Genomic DNA, 17,926 nt, shown 5'->3' with positions numbered 1-17,926 from the left:
TTGCAGTCTAAAGTCATTACAGAGGTCCCGATCAAACAACCTCCTTTTGGGTATTTGGCATCAGCAGGTAACTCTGATATTGTGTCAGATCAGGCTAACTGGGGTGGTATTTCTTGTCAATTTGACATTATTTTTCTCTGTGTTCATGTTAAAAACATGTCTTGGCAAGAAATATACAGGACAACATGTTAATTTTATGGCGCATTTAATTTGCACAGCGCACAGTACTACTTTTCCACAGAATGTTAAAATGTTTTATTGTCAATTTATTTTTACTGTCAATTTATTGTCAAGATATTTGCAAGTTTTTTTTTTTCTATTCAGTTAAAAAGTTTGAAATTGTGAGGAGCTCAATAACCAAGCCCTTAGTATTTATTTATAAAAACAATGGCTTAGGAAGTTGGAGGAAGTCACAATTCTCAATGCAAGATGGGAAACAAGTTGAACTGAATAGAACCCACACAAGGGAATCCCTGTATAAAAATACTTGGTTTGAACATTAAACATTGTTCAGGGTATGGTAGTCCTGCCATGTTATCATTTTATGTACATCTGCTACTTTTATAGTGTTATTATTTTAGGTAAGTATAATACTCTATTCTGGTATTTCCAATCCAATGCATTTTGCTCTGCAGTTGTTTTTGATGTAGGTGTTTCTGTCTGTGAATGAGCCAGCTTTAACTCCAGCCCCACCTTCTCCCTGTACTGGGTTCTGCTTGAGCACAGTGGGCAGTGAGGAGACAATGAAGAGAAAGTTAAAATTGAATAAGAAATGATTATTTGCTGCATCTAACAGCATTTCAAAATCAAGTGGTTATTACAAGAACAAAAGCATTCTATGTTGCCTTTGCAAATATGTTCTAATTCCAGTTAGTAGCTAGAGCATTGTTTTAATAAGACATTCATTGCTGTGTTGGTAAAATGGAAACGTCATCTATTAAATCGAAACCACTCTAAAAAATATAAGAAACTAAGTCAATTTGACAAACCTTTTGGCTTTCTTCTACGTGATAAATCCAAAACTTCACAGCGACATGTGGCTTTTTATAAAGGCCTGTTTTTTTCTTAAAGAAAATACCAAATCACATTCCTTTAGGATAACAAATGTGAAAACGTATACATTTCCATTGCATTTTAGTGAGCTTAATTGGCAAAGCAGGGGGTAGTATGTGTTGCAACATAAATGATAATGTAATGGTGACATAGCCTAACATAAAGAGTCTGCAAATACTGTACATTCTTACACATTGCAATGTGCAGTAGGCTATTTTCCTGTGCCATTCAGAAACAGCAGTGGAAGTGTGATAAAGTTCATACAAACCTCAGAGTTATATACAGTAGTTCCTGTAGACTGCAGTTTAACCCCAGCACTGCAAATGCAGTGAGAAATGGCAGTGTACAGCTTGGGTACACAGCAAGCTAGCTGCTCTACTCAGGTAGTATTTGCACCAAGTTACAGATGTTTATTTTCTGAAAGGACTTGGAAGAGCCAAAAGTGCTAAAAGCTCTATAGAGTCAGTAATGGTGTAGTAGCCACAAGACCTACAAGTGCTGTCAGCACTGGTCATTGATAAGCCTGGAACTGTCAGCACAATAAAACTGACAAGTTCAGAACCTGTCACAACCGAGATGAATACAGTGTGTTGGATACGACTTGGTCCACCACCTCAAGTATTTTGAAAAACAAACAAAGCAGTGTACCCACTCACTATACTATCCCTGTTAAAAAATGCAATGCATTAAGTAATTTTTTTTACAATTTTCACTGATTTCCTTGTACTGATTTGTAATCCACTCATGACTGAAATCAGGGAGTCCATTTTAAGAGTAAAATTTGACTCAAAAGTGTCTCACAGTTTCTATAGTAACATTTTGACCAGAAACTGGTCTTATTGGTGCATACCTTTGCAAAGTGAAAAGGTGTTAAACTGAACAATAAAGAGAGCAGTGAAAAAGCCTTTGAAACAAGCCAGTCCACTCACGATGCAGTTGATTGGCAGCTGCTTTTAATAATATGTGGGGCATCCTGGGAGTATCGCTTTCTGTAATTTCAGGGTGAAAAAAGGAATTAGGTTGTTTTATAAAACATTTAACCTCAGCCCTGCCTGAGCTCTGCTTCATCCTTTTATCATTTTGGCATGAACTCTGCTTTGTAACTGCTGGAGCACTGGAGACATATTATTCCCTATAAGGGCTTTGTTATGAAATGAGCTATCGTTGCTGTTTGGGTCTGCAGAAACGCTGCTGCCAGAGAGAACCTGCCCTTATATGGTAATCACAGCATGGGACATGAGCTCTCTATAGCTCTACAATGCAGAACAACTGTTGTTATTATTGTTAGTGTTATTCATGCAAAGAAACATTTTTCAGCGTCTAACTTTTGATTCCAGTGCTCCAGGCTACATTTTGTAATTGTCTTCAGTGAACTCACGCTTTTCAATGGGAAATGTTAAGAGTTGAGAGATCTGTTAGCTAATGAAGGTTAACCTCTTCAGTACTTTGAAATGCAGGAACGCTTTTTTTCATACACTGGGTGCAGCACATATGTTCAGCAGGGTGTTGCTTGTCTACCCCATTACTGCACACTGTGTTACTATAGTTATTCTTCAGCTCAAATATAGTTCATCTGCACTGGCTTTTCAATGGCATTTCAGACAGAATCATTCAAACTCACATTATTTTTCCAGTAAAGACAATCTTATAAAGCCTTCAATATCTCTGTCTCTGCAGCTCACCTCGGATTTCAAGATGGCAAAGAAGGCAGGCAGTACCCTGAGCGAGGATGAGAAGTTCCTCTTCTTGGACAAGAACTTCATCAACAGCCCGGTGGTACAGGCCGACTGGGCTGCCAAGAAGCTGGTGTGGGTCCCGTCTGAGAAACACGGCTTCGAGGCAGCCAGCATCAAGGAGGAGCGTGGGGATGAGGTTGTGGTGGAGCTGGCTGAGAACGGCAAGAAGGCGACCATCAACAAGGATGACATCCAGAAGATGAACCCTCCCAAGTTCAGCAAGGTGGAGGACATGGCTGAGCTCACCTGCCTCAACGAGGCCTCTGTGCTGCACAACCTGAGGGAGAGGTACTTCTCCGGGCTCATCTATGTGAGTGCAACTACTGACTATATAGGAATTCTGCAGTGCTGGCTGATCTGTGTCAGTGTAGGGCCAACATATAGTCTTCTTTGAGGGTGAAGTGAGAAAGCAAGAGCAACTGAATTAGGAAGGAAAGGGCAGGATGCTCTAGTACAAGTGAAGCCACCAGTGCAAGTACCTTTTAAGTCTCACATTTTGAAACTGAAGTGTTTGGAAGAGTCTGATAGACTGTGTAATATTAACAGGTTATAACCATGAAAAGGTAACATAAATACAAATAGATGGAGACCTAAGCCACAGAGCCCCGGTGCCTTTCTTAGTGTATTTTCTCTTAGAGCATTTTCATACCATGGAATACCATTGATTCAGTCTGTTGAACTCTTCACTCTAATTCCTGCAGACAGCAAACATGAAGATTATGGATCTGAAGAAAGTTTATTAGAAAAAAAAAAAGGTTTTTTTTTTTTTTTTTTTTTTGCAGAACTTCTGCCAAAATCACTTAGTCTTCCCAGAGTTTACCCTGACCACTGGCTTGTCCAGACTTCAATGAGTCACAATTCATTACTGGATGGCCTTTAAAAAATGACTGCTATTTAGTCTTTGCTGTTTGAAACACTCTACGTTTTTCAGCAGCTCAAGAGCACACCTCTCCTCTTTTCAAAACAGCGATCACCCATTCACAATATCTCACTTCATCCTGCTTTAAATTCATTAACAGGAAGTGTTTTGCTAACACTTTTGGGGAGTTTTGCTAACAGTGTTTGTAAAAGAAATTGGCCATATTTCAAAACTAAGACCCAACAGCTCAGATATATTTACTAACATTGGTTTTGACATTTTTCATCACGTACAGTATCTTGACTTGCATACAACTATTCTTTAATATTGTCTTTAAAATTAATACAAAATTCAAATGTATAATACATGTCAACATTGTTCGTTTGTTAGAGAACATTAAACTGTAAATTAATGCAGATTGAGAGTGTTTTTTACTAGTAACCCTTTGAGGCTCACTGGTGTCTCCTCACAGACATACTCAGGTCTCTTCTGCGTGGTGGTAAACCCCTACAAAATGCTACCCATCTACTCTGAGAAAATCATTGAAATGTACAAGGGGAAGAAGCGCCACGAGATCCCTCCACACATCTACTCCATTGCCGACAACGCGTACAGGAGCATGTTGCAAGGTAAGGACACTGGGGGGCAGTACATATGTTTGCTGAACTGCTGCTATTCAGGATTGGGTCTATGGAATTTGTTTAGCGATTCATATTTGGAGAGGCCCTGTTCAGTCAGTCCACTACAGGGTTCACTCTCCATGGTGTTTTCATGGAACGGGATCAAAGTGGGTTCTCCAGAATCTCGACAATCCACTTATATTTGTTACAGATCTGAATAATGATGAGAATCCAGGATCAGTCCTAATAAGTACCACAATACCTGTAGAACTTAGGATCCGTATCTCCATTTTCTATCATACTTTGTTGTACCAGTAGTCAGTTAGATGTTCTGTCACTTCTTGTTAAAGCTGTATAAACCAGGAAAGCAAAAGTTTAGAATGCTTGAATATTATCATTATTTGTTCATTTAGCAGACGCCTTTATTCAAGGTGACTTACAGAGACTAGGGTGTGTGAACTATACATCAGCTGTAGAGTCACTTACAGCAATGTCTCACCCGAAAGACGGAGCACAAGGAGGTTAAGTGACTTGATCAGGGTCACACAGTGAGTCAGTGAGTGAATCGAGATTAGAACTAGGAACCCCCTGGTTACAAGCCTTTTTCTTTAAGCACTGGGCCAATTATGAGTCTCTCGGAACTAAAGAAGCATCAATGCTGTGTTTGTGTTATTTCAAGGAGAAAAATGATTAAAAAGACAGACCTAAGTATGTATTTGGGGCAGGAATGTTTGCAATTTATAAAACAGATACCAACGCGCTCAATTTCCAAATTTCTCTTTTAACTTATTGGTGCGTCGACCCAAAAATGAATATCAAATCAGAACAGTGTAACAATGGTCTGACCTCATAGGAAAAACAAATTAATTAATAAAAAGTAATTTTCATTATTTATTCTTCATTTCACAGCTTCATTTATTGAAGGACAAACAGATTAAATTTGTAATCCACAAAGAAAAATCACAAACATCTTCCAGCCAAAACGCCTTCATCAGTGTGTATACACAGCTTCAGTACCTCGATTTAAATACACTGAGTTTAATTGATTTGCCACACCTGGTGTATCACAGATTAAATGTGGAATTTCAAGTCCTAGCTGTCTGTGTTTTGTTATGGTTGAACCTTAAGTGTGGGTTGACATGTTGATAGTTTCTCTAAAGTGAGTTGCTAAGGAAAGCCCCTTTGCATCAAGGCCTCTTGTTGATAAGGCCTTGCTCTATCTGCAGTTTCTCAGCGTACACTGGAGAGAGTTATAAAACACCAGTTAACAGACAGCATTGCATTTTGTTTAATCAGGATTTTGTTGTTTGGCCATAATGTGGGGAAGAATCTAAACGGTCTGTTCTAGAAGTTATATGCATTAGCAGCAACAAAACAACATTCCTTCTTTTGTTTTCAGGTGAGTGAGGAGAAAGCAAATGAGCAGCACTTTGATTAGAGAGTAACTATCTGTCAGTGAGCTCAGAGCCAATCAGGGATTGGAATTTGAATGTTTCCAATCCTAGTTAAAAATAATAAAGGATCTCTCTGCTAGATCCTCTGTGAAATACACAAGGCCAGATCTGTGTTTCTTGAAGATACTAATGGAACTTTAAAAACTCCTGGATCCCCTTACTGTACCTTCAGGGTAAACCAAAGTACAGCGTCGGGCATCATATAGAATGTTCTGTTAAATCAGTGGTCAAAAGTCATTAACTATTTGCACTATACATCAAAATGATCTGAATTTGTTCCTCTTTTTTTAAACAGTCAACCCCCCTCCATGTTTTTGTGGTTAACTCATTAGAGGGTGTGAACTCCAGATAAGATGCACTGACGTGTGATCAGTCACAGGACGACTACAATGTTGGGGCTGATAGAAACACTTGGCTTCTTTTTGCACCATCAAAGCCACACCACAGCTAAATATAACCATTTTGATCAGCCAGACCGTGGTATATCATGCATGTGAACAGTGTAGTGCAGCTAGACTGCTGTTGCATCGTAAATAGCTGCACTATAACTATATTGTTCCGACTGCAAGATGAAAGTGTTAAAACATGGCATCAACAAAAAAAAAAACAGAGATGTGTGGCAAAGCAATGCCAACTAACCTTGGTAAACTAAGCATTAAGATACAGTACATATTTCTAGTTTTGTGCACATTCTGTAGTCAGAGCATTTTATGTTTTGAACTTATCCCTAAATATGTCAAGGTGGCCAAAATATATGTCATAGATATATTTATGTTTGGTGGGGGTGGTAGTGAGGGTCAAACATGAAAGGAATCAGCTGGAAGCAGTCTTGAGATGGAGGCTGCTTGCCTGGTTTCCCTGGCTCCAGTTGCCCTTATAAGGTAAAGCTGTCAAGTTTCCCCCCCTGCCTTTCCTCGACACCCTCCTCCATGCGTAGTCCAGTCAGCAGAACAGTCCAGCATGCACAATTGTTTACATTTTTTATGTGTTTTTTTTCTGGGAAAGAGGGTCAATGACAACATCCATTTACCAAAATTGTTTTACATATCCTTCAGTTCCCGACTGTTAACTATAAACAGACAAAAACAATTACCCAAATTACATGCAATCAGTATTTATTTATAGTCAGTGTTTAATTAAAGGGGCTGGGTTTCATTTCCTTAAAAGAAAGCATGTCTTCCAAATCATTCTTTTGATTCATTGTAACCTCTATTGGAGCGTTTCTTGATATATATATATTTTTTTTAAATTGAACATTCCAAGTAGGTTACAGAACAAAGGTGTTATATTTTAAAGTGTAAATGTGTAGGGCATTAAATAGAATCTGGTGTTGATACCAGATAGCAATAAAGCAGTCACTCACATGCACACATGCACAAACTCAGCAGCAAAGTTGTAATGATCTGATGTGAGTGGATGGTGATGATCTTAGGTAATACATTCCTGCTCTGGGTAAAGGCAAGTTTACCCAAATTAGACTATAATTGCTACAGCCTTTGTAATCTTTTGGCAATGTTCGTTTTGTTTTATGTGTAAATACGTTTTTTGAGGGTGATGTTATGTTCTTTGATTGAATTGTATTTTGATATTTGCCGTCATGCATCACCAAATCAAGACATTCTTTTTTGTATCCAAGTGAGGTCATATACTTCTCTTATAATATAACCCCCACCCCCCGGTGTGGCGTGTGTGTAATCGACAGAGTGAGAGTGTAAAGCCTTTTCTCTTTTTTTACTGATGAAATGTTTACTATATTTCTACAGCATTCACTAGAAATCCTTTTAGGCTGTCAATGCTTCATTATAGACAAAATCTAATCAATGAGAAGGCATTGTGCTTAGCCAGTAATAGAGGTAAAATATGCTACAGGTGTGTCAGTCTAATACTACACTGTGTCTTTGTCTTGTAGGCACTTGCACTGTTATTTCTTTGTACCTCATTTGTCCTTAATCTTTCTGAATTTTCTAATTTACTTCTAATAGTAAAGACTGTGATTCCAGCAGTGTCATTCCCAATCATATCTACCTGACTGGTGCTGACCCTGTGAAACACTCAAGCATGGAAAATTATAACTTTCAGCTGAGCTAGGATTACCTCCGGCATCAACAATCAAGTACATTGCGAAGATTAGATGCACAGTAAGGGCATTGTTGGTACCTAGAACTGATATGCAGTGACAGTGCCAAATAACTTGGTACTGACACTGTGTACCATAATGAGATGTTTGCGCAGACCATTTACTGCTTTGAGTTTTGAATTTACTGTGTGCTTTTCTGGTCTATGTCAGATTTACAACATTGGGAAACTTGGTTACAGTGAGTGCTACACCTCGAGAAAGGACTTTAAGCCATAGCTGGCAGTTTCTTGTACATTCCCTACAAGAAGTGGTTGTAAAAATGTCCTAGTCTTGCTAGGTTTCTGTTCTGAACAAACTCAATAAAGCAGCAGCCTTGGTGCATGACACAGATCTGGGTGTTTATACTGTGGTGTTCCAGTGCAGGCTGCAGGCTCCCAGTATAAACAGAGTGGAGAAACCTTGCATGATACACACATAAACAGAGAGAGTGAGCCAACAGAGCTCTTGGGTGGAGCTGGATGCTGTCTCCAGGAGTGTTTCTTATGGATTGGAAAAGATAGCATGGATTGATCCATAAACACTTATCTCCACGGAATCCTGTGGAATTCTTTGGAATTCGGGGAATTTGGTTTCCGTAGATGTTAATTGACATCTTTAAGACAAATTAAACCAAAAAGAAAAATATCTATAGAAACAAAATCCTGTAAATTATATTGCTTTCAAATAGAATCAAAGATTTATAGTAAAGTTCCAGACAAAATGTTTTGTACGGTAAAATCATATTCAACCAAAAAAAAAAGTGAAATGTTAACACAGAGTTTTGTAATCAGGAGCTGACAGACCAGAGTGTGAGAATCAACAGAAAAGCCCCAGGAGGTGTACTGTAGGATAGGACAGAGAGGAGAGACTGTGTCCTCTGCTGAAAACTATTAAGATGTGTTTAACATGGGGGGAAAAGTTAACTGAGGTTCTAGTGCTTTTCACAAGAGAGGCCTTGGCAGCACACCGAAGGTAGTTAGCTTAGACGGTCAAATCCACCATGTTACTAGAGCTGCGTGAACAATGTGGGTGTAAGGTGACTTGATACAAATGACACTGATGCAGTGTAGTTTAACTGGACCTCCATTAGGAATGTCACCCGCACAGTAAATATCTAACTATACTCGTTCTCTGATCCCACCCCTCTCACTTCCTTTCTCATTCTGGAGAGGGCCAGCTATACTCCCTTACCTGTGGTCAGATCTGCTGGATTTCCTCAAATGATTAAACTTGGTGGAATTATCTGTGATGGGAACGTTTACTGTTTTATATAATCTGTGCTTCCCACAACGAAGACAATCATTCCTTTATCATGACTATCTAGATAGCTTCTCTTTGAAGTCCGCTGCAGAGAGCATGCTGTGTTATTCCCTTACATGCATTGGACTGTTACCAGCGTGAATTAGTTATATTTATAGTAAATTCCAAGTTAAAAGGTACCCATTGTTAGAAATATTTGAACCTAATAACAATAAATAAAGAATATTATTATCGTGAAACATATCCCTCGGCTCTAACCACAATGGCGTGCTGCCCCCAAGTCCCTTAGCTATAACCAGTAGACCACACTGCCTCCCAGCAGCTCAGCCGTAACCACTAGAGACAAGCAACACTGCCTTCCAGTCCCTCTGTTTCTATTATGAAGGTAGAACTGCCTTCATGGGAGCAGGAATATGATACTTCTATGCAGCTAGCATTCAAAGACTGGAGCCAAATCCTGCCGAGTTATGTCCATTACGAGCAGATGTATCTTGCACTGTTTACAGTGTGGCGAGGATGTATGGGACTGGCCTGGCACTTACAACTGAGAGGCAACTGCAGGCAAGGAGCAGCAGAAGGCAGTGCTGTACTTAGCAGGGGGGTACCAGGGAACCCCTCAGATTTCTGGAAACAATGTCCCCTTTTTTATGTGAGCGAGGGACGTGAAGAACAGTGAGATGAGGTATTTGGTTCACCTGTAACTGTGAAGATTTTGAAGGTTGTGAAAACAATTAGACAACTTGAATATGTTCCTCCAGCCCCTCTTCATGTTTGTTTTTTGGGAAGCATAAAAAACAGTTTTGAATATCCACATATAAAAAAAAAAAAAATGGTATTCTTTATATTTTTAGAAAGTTAACTGTTACCTACTTAATGTAATTCCCTTGACACCTAGGATGATGTTCAGATTTGAGTTTCTTGAATGGTCAGCAATGTAGGTTTGACCATTATTCCGAGCTCTTTATCTGGGGCTGAGTACACATGAACGTGCTTCACAAAAAGGCAGACACACACTGAAGGAAGTGCAAAAAGGGCAACTCACTAGTTTCACCGGGGTGGAATACTATTACTGCCTTCCAAAGGGACAGCCATACTGTATGAGTACAAAAGACACCTAAAATGTTTGTCATCAAATATGGTGTTGCATTGTAATTAACACAACCATCTGTGTCATAGCACTGTAAGTAAGAGACACTTGATAGAAAACGTATGCAATTTGTTTTCTCTTTACAGATCGTGAAGACCAGTCTATCCTCTGCACGTAAGATTGTTGATTTTTAAATTGCATGTCTGTCTATATATCTGTTTGTCCATCTCACCTATGAAAAGTATCTGAGTCTATCTGCTTACCGAAAAGAACTATGAAAGTAATTACTAGAGTTATGCTTAGTTACACAATCTGATTAAAGGAATAACTTCCCTGCAGCAGGTTGCATCTCAAAGAGGATGCATCTCCTTCAGGTGCACACCTACATCCACACACTGTCCTATACTGGCTATCCCAAGAAGAACAGAACATTACTTGAATCTGACTGACATGCTGAAAACATCATGTAAAAGCTAAAACCTCTCACCCACTAGCTGGTCGACCTAGAGGGTAGGGAGGCAGGAAGCACAGCCAGCTAGAAGCCACCATTCAGAACGGATGGGGGTTAGTGGTATGTTACCTTCAGGGAGACAAGCTCAAAAGCAAATACTGAGAACTAGTGTCTGAACCTTTAACAGAGCACAGAGGACATGCATTGTGTCCATATACCTTTTGAAAACGTTTTAAGTTTAAAGTGAGTAGCAGGCAATTTAGGCGGTTTTGAGCCTCATATTGTTTTCAAACGGTCTATTGTTTTTCAAACCCAGAAAAAATGCTCTACCAGGGAGTCACTGTGAGAATGTCACCCCTCTGCAGAACAGGATACATTCTGGAATCACACCAAAGTTATGTGAGAAATTCAGACTGGATAAAATGAACTAAAGCAGAGTAAAGAGTCAAGATGGACCCAGGAATAGAAGGGCAAACATATAAGTTCAGTGGTCTGAACTCAGTCCAGAGTGGAAGGATGTACAATGGATTGGATGGACTGGAGGTTGAACCAGGTTAGGGGTTAGGATTGGAGTTTGTGTTTAATTGAAATGAGGGGATTCTTTTTTAAAGTTCAGATAAGGATTGGGGCTAGGGGTAACTATAAATTATACAGAATGTGATTCTTATTGGATAGGGTTTCAATGTGAGTTAGATTTGGTATTAATGTATGGGCCTTGCAATTTCTTGGAAACTATCAAGCTTCAAACAGGCTTTTCCTGTAGTGCCTGTTGTAACAGGAAATGGGAGGGCATGAAACTGCCAGGGTGCAGTGCTCCCAGATCACAACAAGCACTTTCCTGCATGCTACCCACAATATTTCCTGTGGATTAGTTACTATAACTATACTATTTTTTCCTGTTTATCGTATTGGCTTTCAAGTAAAGCACTGACCTTGGGGCCTAAAATCTTTTCAAATGAGTAGCGACTGTCAGTCTTCAACTCCTGCATGTTTGTGCTCTCCAGCAGAGAAGCTATGGGAACAAGCATCAGAATGAATTCACTGGTAGCTTCACAATCCAGAGACTGAAATTGCTAAGTTTAAATATTGGGTTCTATGCTAAGGGAGACAACTTTAGGACTTCATGTGTACATTCCTTTGTTATCTTTTCTCCATTTAAAGAGAAACCAGATATTTTTGACAGACTCTTAAGCCCTCTCCATACCAGGTCACAGCACGAATCTTGGCTGGATCTCAAAGACTGGATTAGGCCCCTTGATGTTTCGGGATGATAAGTAATCAAAGTGACAGCCACTGTATGGCCGTCCTGCCTATATAAGGCTATTTCAAAATCCAGCTGTTGCCTAACCCCAGGGAGAGCAATAGGAAGCAGATTTTTAACAAGTCAGACTGTGCACAGCCGTTAGCTCTGTATACAGTTTGCCAGCTAGCAGATGAGTGCACAGGACTCTTCGCATTGTGAGTTTTGAGTTCTATGTATTCAACATGCCAAAAAAGTATTTTTGGCTTTTAAATTCACAAGATGGTAAACTGTAGTTAAGCACTGTAAAAATAAAGAACTCCAAAGCCATATTGTACAAAGTGAGGCCACTTTTTTCCCCAACTTTTTTGGTCTGTTTTTTATTTTTTTTGTAAAGCACCTACTAAGATGCATGGTCAAGGCTTTCTAACCCTGAGAATGTAACGTTTAGATTCATGCTCATTTTTAAGGCACAGGGTGACAGTGCCGGGATAGCGTTTAATACAGTGGTTTTATACAACTTCCCTCCCTAATACCTCTCTCCTGCATGCAATCAGAGGTGAGTCTGGAGCTGGCAAGACAGAGAACACGAAGAAGGTGATTCAGTACCTGGCTGTAGTCGCTTCATCCCACAAAGGCAAGAAGGAGACCAGCATCACTGTGAGTATCTCCTCCAGTCACGGTTCTCCTCAATAGGTGACCTGACAAAGACCCCTACTGGTGAAGGAACTAGCCAGGATAAAATTAGAGATAGAGATGAAACATTTGGATTTAAATTTAGGCTTGTCACTGTGGTGCTGCAGAGCCATTTTGTTAAATGTTGTTTTGGCACTGCTATGTCTGTTGTCGTGCCATCATTTTAATGCAATTGAAACCATAGGTCAGATTCTAGGGATTGCTTCTCTTCCTGTATATCTACTCAGCACTGGGTTAGCTTCTTCTGAGGTGGGCCCATGCTACAGTGCACCTTCAGTACTTGAATTTTTGAGCCCTATTCCCCCCTTTTTTCCCCATTGTTTTTCTGAGGAAGAGAAAATGTCATCTGTCTACAACTAACCTCTGATCTTTACTTTTTTTATCATAATTCCCTCCAAATAGCAACAGCCAGGAGCGCAGTTTGGTTTCGTGAGTAACAGGGAGTGTGTTTCTGTGTGACGTTGGTACAGACCTGCATGCAACAGTTACACGCCCAGGAAGAATACTTGAGTGAAACGCTAAATGATCTATTATCTACATAAATAATCCCCCCCATCACATCAGATAAACAAACATTAACCTTTTAAGTCTACAGGAGTCTATACAATAGTCATGCAAGAAGTAGATTTTAAATTGAGATTAGAATTTGTAGAACATGAGCCATTCTGCCCATACTGTACTTTCCACAACAACTCAAAGTGAAAACTAGTATGTGCTACACTAGCTATACTTTCCAATAGTTTCACTGCAGTATTTTCTATCCTGGGCAATAGGGAATGTTTTTGGAACAGTATTGTTTTTTGTGTTAACCCTTTCAGCATCATGGCAGCTTTTAAGATGCTCCTGGCACTGAAAAGGTTAACCACAGAATGAAGAGTGAGCACTGGCCAGCCTTGATGTCTCCCCCTCTCAGTCCCCCCCCCCCTTCCCCCCGCCCAAATAAATACCTGGGGCAGAGGGGGGGGGGGGGGGGGGGGGGGGGGGGGGGGGGGGGGGGGTTGTGGTACTCCGAGGGGTGAGGACAACTAGCTGCCTGTATGAAGTTAATGCAGTGTGTAGTTTCTTTTTTTATTTATTTTAAGGCAACTTTTCCAGTTTTCCTGAAAGTTTGGCTCAACCTGAAAATATATGACACCAGCTAAACTAACCAGGCCACCCTCTAACTTACTGCCACAGACTATAATCAGACTGCCCATTTTGAATCCCCAAATCTGCTTTTGGCCCTTTGTTTCAGGACTTCTGTGAAACAATAGCTGAATTAGTCACTATACAGAAGATTAGCTTTTGTGAATATTTTCCTCCTTGTGTGCAGGAGTCAAGTTAGTGCATGTATGTCCATGATATCTATCTATCTGTCTATCTGTCTATCTATCTATCTATCTATCTATCTATCTATCTATCTATCTATCTATCTATCTATCTATCTGTTTGACACATAGTGTCAAAACGCGTCATGGTTTTTGTTTATTTTGTTTGTTCAGAAAAATGTTTGTTCAATAAAATATATTTTAATCAGAAATTGACAGAATGTGCGACCAAGTGTGTCTCTAAGTTGGCGGATCGTAGCAAATCAACAAGAAAAATAAGGTTTGTTCAACTGCACAAAATTAATGCTTGTGACCAACATTTAATTGAGACAGTTTCTTAATTATTGACATTGCCTTATATTGGTCGGCACCTCTGTTAAAATTAAGCATCATATTGCACGGACAGTATCTCTTTGCATGGAATATATACTGTATATATATATATATATATATATATATATATATATATATATATATATATATATATATATATATACATATAAACTTAAGCTTACACATGTACACATACAAACACAAGCAGTACATGTACATAGCCAAAAACACACACACATACATACCATCACACACAAACACCACCATATCCATCAAAGAGATGGAGTGACTTGTCAGCTGACTCCATCTCTTTGATCTCTGTGGATTAGGGCTCTCCGGGACAACACTCTATTTTGCTCTGCTGCAGCCCAGCTGCACGTCTGCTTGCCGGGAGTTACATTTCATATCAGGTCAGCCAGTGGAGACCTGTGTATATGTGGTGGTGGAGGGCTTACAGTGTCTGTAAAGGATCTACCTAAACACCGTATTCTCAGGCAATAGATAACCTCGTTGTCCTGGCTGTTTTAGGGGGAACTGGAGAAGCAGCTGCTCCAGGCCAATCCCATCCTGGAAGCTTTTGGGAATGCCAAGACCATCAAGAATGACAACTCTTCCCGATTCGTAAGTGGAAGACTCACTGTCCATGCTGCACCAACTATTATTGTACTATTGTATTATTCCTTAGTAGTGGGGAATCAGAACTGATGTGTAATACTGTGCCTTTCAAGCAGGTGAAATCATTAAGAAATTCCTGTACCAGTGATCACCTTCATTGCTTCAGAATTGATTTTACAATCCATACTCATGTTTAAATTCTACTCTACCTCCCCTAGGGTAAATTTATCCGCATCAACTTTGACGTGACTGGCTACATTGTGGGAGCCAACATTGAGACCTGTATCCTTCCTGTGGCCTGGTATGCAGTGACCCACTTTAGTGGAAAATATTAACTTTACTAATAAACTACAAAATACAGTGCTGCCCCTTTATAATGCGGCCTGTTATAGTGTGGAATCGGTTGTAACATGGTAAGCTCGTGGCTCCCATTTACCTCATAATGCAGTTTGACTCGCAAACGTTGGGTGAGCTGTTCAGATATACATTATGAAGCATGGCAGATAGGAAAAAACAAAAATCTTTGTTAAAATCAATATCAATATCAATATTTATTTGATATAGCACCTTTCATAGTGGACCACCATCACAAAGCGCTTTACAAGATAATGTGGAACAATGCATAACACATTAAAAACTGTGAAATACAAGGCATAGTACATTAAATACAACAGTAAAAAAACAAACAATGCAAATACATCAAATATAGGCATAATACATTCTGTGCCAAAAAACAAAACAAAAACAAAGACGCATGATGCGGTGGACAGAGTAAGAAAAGATGAAACTCAAGCAGCAGTTTCAAAAGATATAAATGTTGCAGAATCTCCATTGCATGGATGGCTAAAAGATGAAGTCAGAAGTTTTCTTCATATGATTCACTCCAAAGACGGCTGCTCTAGGAAAAAAATCCACTGTGCTGAAGAGTGAGACCAGCTGATGTGAGAGTGCAAGTCTACTTGTTGTTTTTGGTGTGGTCCAGGCTAACAGGGGCCAGGAATAATTGTCCCAGTAAATCAAGTACCTGCAAACTGTGTGTGTCTCCTTTCTTCATTTTTCACGGTACGCTACAATATTAATTTGGCCATTGTAAGTCATTTCGGGAACAAAAATTCCAATATTTGTTATAAGGCGAAACACAAATAATTATAGACCCCGAAAACCACATTATAACGGGGTAGAACTGTATATACAGATTTGAATTCTGCACTTTTCTTCTGTCACTGCAGTTGAAACAGAATATCATTGTTTCCTCTCAATACTTTTTGGAAAATCCTTTATACAGCTTTCCAAGTCCTTAAGTGAAGATTTTCTTATTTCCTTTGGTGGTAGAAGTGGGATCATGCTCAAGTGCATTGCAGGAAGGAACTGGTAATGGCTAAAGTCTTAAAAGCTATATTTTAGTAAAAACAGCAGCATAGATTAACTACACTGTTGTTCCAGTTCTGCTGCTATTAGAATTAGCTGTGACAGATCATTCGATTGATGTTGCTGGGGTGCAGAAGTTTCTTCTGGAAGGTACTGCCCTTAACAGTGTCACCACAGATCTACTGGAAAAATCCCGCTGTATCCGTCAAGCCAAGATCGAGAGAGCCTTCCACATCTTCTACTATCTGCTGGCAGGGGCTGGAGAGCAACAACGCAGTAAGGAGTTGCATGCCTCATTTCTTTCATTCCTAACTGATAATATACTTTGATAATATTTTCTTTGGCCAGTTCTGTCCCCCTACAGTATTATGAATGGAGCACTTTTGCACTGTTAAATACATCTAATATTAATAAATCCCCTGCTCATTTTCCAAATTTAATTTCTGGGTTGTATTTTGGACATAAAAATAACTACAAATGTAGGTGTATTCAGAATAAAAGGGGTTTGAATATTTCTCTGCCCTTGGTCATCAACGTACTAATAGGTAAACGCACTTGCAAGGAACGGGAGGGTCCAATTGTTCTCTCTGTTGCAGAGGAGCTGCTGCTGGAAGGATTTGGGAATTATCGCTTCCTCATGGCAGGGCACGTTCCAGTCCCAGGAACATCGGACAGTGAGATGTTTGAGGAGACCCTGGAGGCCATGAGAATTATGGGTTTCACCGAGGAAGAGCAGACAGGTGGGGGAACTGCAGAGGTCTGGGTTTGAGATGAGGGGTGAGAGGTGGAGGTCTGTAACAATTCATCAGCCTTGCAAATTAAATCTTTAATACCAGCAGAGGTACCTGTATAAGCAGAGAGTACCTGTTGTTAGAAGTAGTGTGTTTTTCTTGTTTCTCTCCCTCACACCCTCTCCCTTTTCTTTCCTGCCCTCAGGAATCCTGAAGATTGTCTCCTCAGTTCTGCAGTTTGGAAACATTGTGTTCAAGAAGGAGAGGAATAATGACCAGGCATCCATGCCTGACAACACAGGTACAAGGGCAGCCAAATTCCAGCTGAGGCTGGCAGTTGCTTGGGTTTAACAGCCTCACAAGGGATGGGCCTGGTACTTAACCCATTAGGTACCAAATACATTTTTCTTTGAAAAAATCAGAACACAAGGTGTTTATGTAATTTGGCACATTACATTTACACTTAACTTTTGCGGTTGACAACATTAGAGTAAGTTATCATAACAATATAGATAAAGAGAAAATTTAAGTAATAGGTAGGTGGCAGTTAAAAATGCTCCAAAAAATTACAAACTAGCCTGTTCTCAAGTGAGGACAGTGGCACATAATGGGTTAAGGTGAGCTTGGTTTGAACATATTTTGAACAATATCTAGTCAATGTAGCCAGCTAAATTCTCTTACTCTCTTCAATCTTTGGTTCTGTTATACACTGTTTGTGCTGTATTTCACATCTTTCTTCCTTCAGCCGCCCAGAAAGTGTGCCACCTGCTGGGGATAAACGTGACAGATTTCACACGAGCCATCCTCACCCCACGTATCAAAGTGGGTCGCGACGTGGTCCAGAAAGCACAGACCAAAGAGCAGGTTGGTCGTTATTCTATTGATCACTGCCAAGAATTAAATTATATTTTTTTATTTATGTATTTATTTATTTAATAACTAATTAATGCAACAATGATTGCCTTTTTGGTTTCATACAGTAATCTGCCATTACATATAT

The 17,926-nt window shown here is 39.7% G+C and overlaps 1 protein-coding gene across 3 annotated transcripts in view; it reads left to right on the top strand.

Moving 5' to 3' along the window:
- LOC121331024 (myosin-11-like) overlaps window positions 1–17,926 on the top strand; it is a 36,139-nt gene that overhangs the window by 691 nt on the left and 17,522 nt on the right. For 2 of the 3 annotated variants that reach the window (XM_041278122.1, XM_041278123.1), the window contains exons 2-11: window positions 2,731–3,099; window positions 4,121–4,277; window positions 10,332–10,359; window positions 12,434–12,536; window positions 14,741–14,833; window positions 15,046–15,109; window positions 16,373–16,471; window positions 16,792–16,935; window positions 17,132–17,227; window positions 17,672–17,790. In XM_041278122.1, the coding sequence (XP_041134056.1) occupies window positions 2,749–3,099; window positions 4,121–4,277; window positions 10,332–10,359; window positions 12,434–12,536; window positions 14,741–14,833; window positions 15,046–15,109; window positions 16,373–16,471; window positions 16,792–16,935; window positions 17,132–17,227; window positions 17,672–17,790 (1,254 nt within the window). In that variant the 5' untranslated portion in view covers window positions 2,731–2,748. Of the gene's footprint in view, window positions 1–2,730; window positions 3,100–4,120; window positions 4,278–10,331; window positions 10,360–12,433; window positions 12,537–12,974; window positions 13,002–14,740; window positions 14,834–15,045; window positions 15,110–16,372; window positions 16,472–16,791; window positions 16,936–17,131; window positions 17,228–17,671; window positions 17,791–17,926 lie in introns of all 3 variants that reach the window. The other variant, XM_041278124.1, reaches the window with a different exon arrangement.

This window comes from Polyodon spathula, chromosome 18 (assembly GCF_017654505.1).
Source record: "Polyodon spathula isolate WHYD16114869_AA chromosome 18, ASM1765450v1, whole genome shotgun sequence".
Taxonomy (NCBI): domain Eukaryota; kingdom Metazoa; phylum Chordata; class Actinopteri; order Acipenseriformes; family Polyodontidae; genus Polyodon; species Polyodon spathula.
Note: the sequence above shows the minus strand (reverse complement) of the source record. Positions and strands in the feature narration are given on the sequence as shown.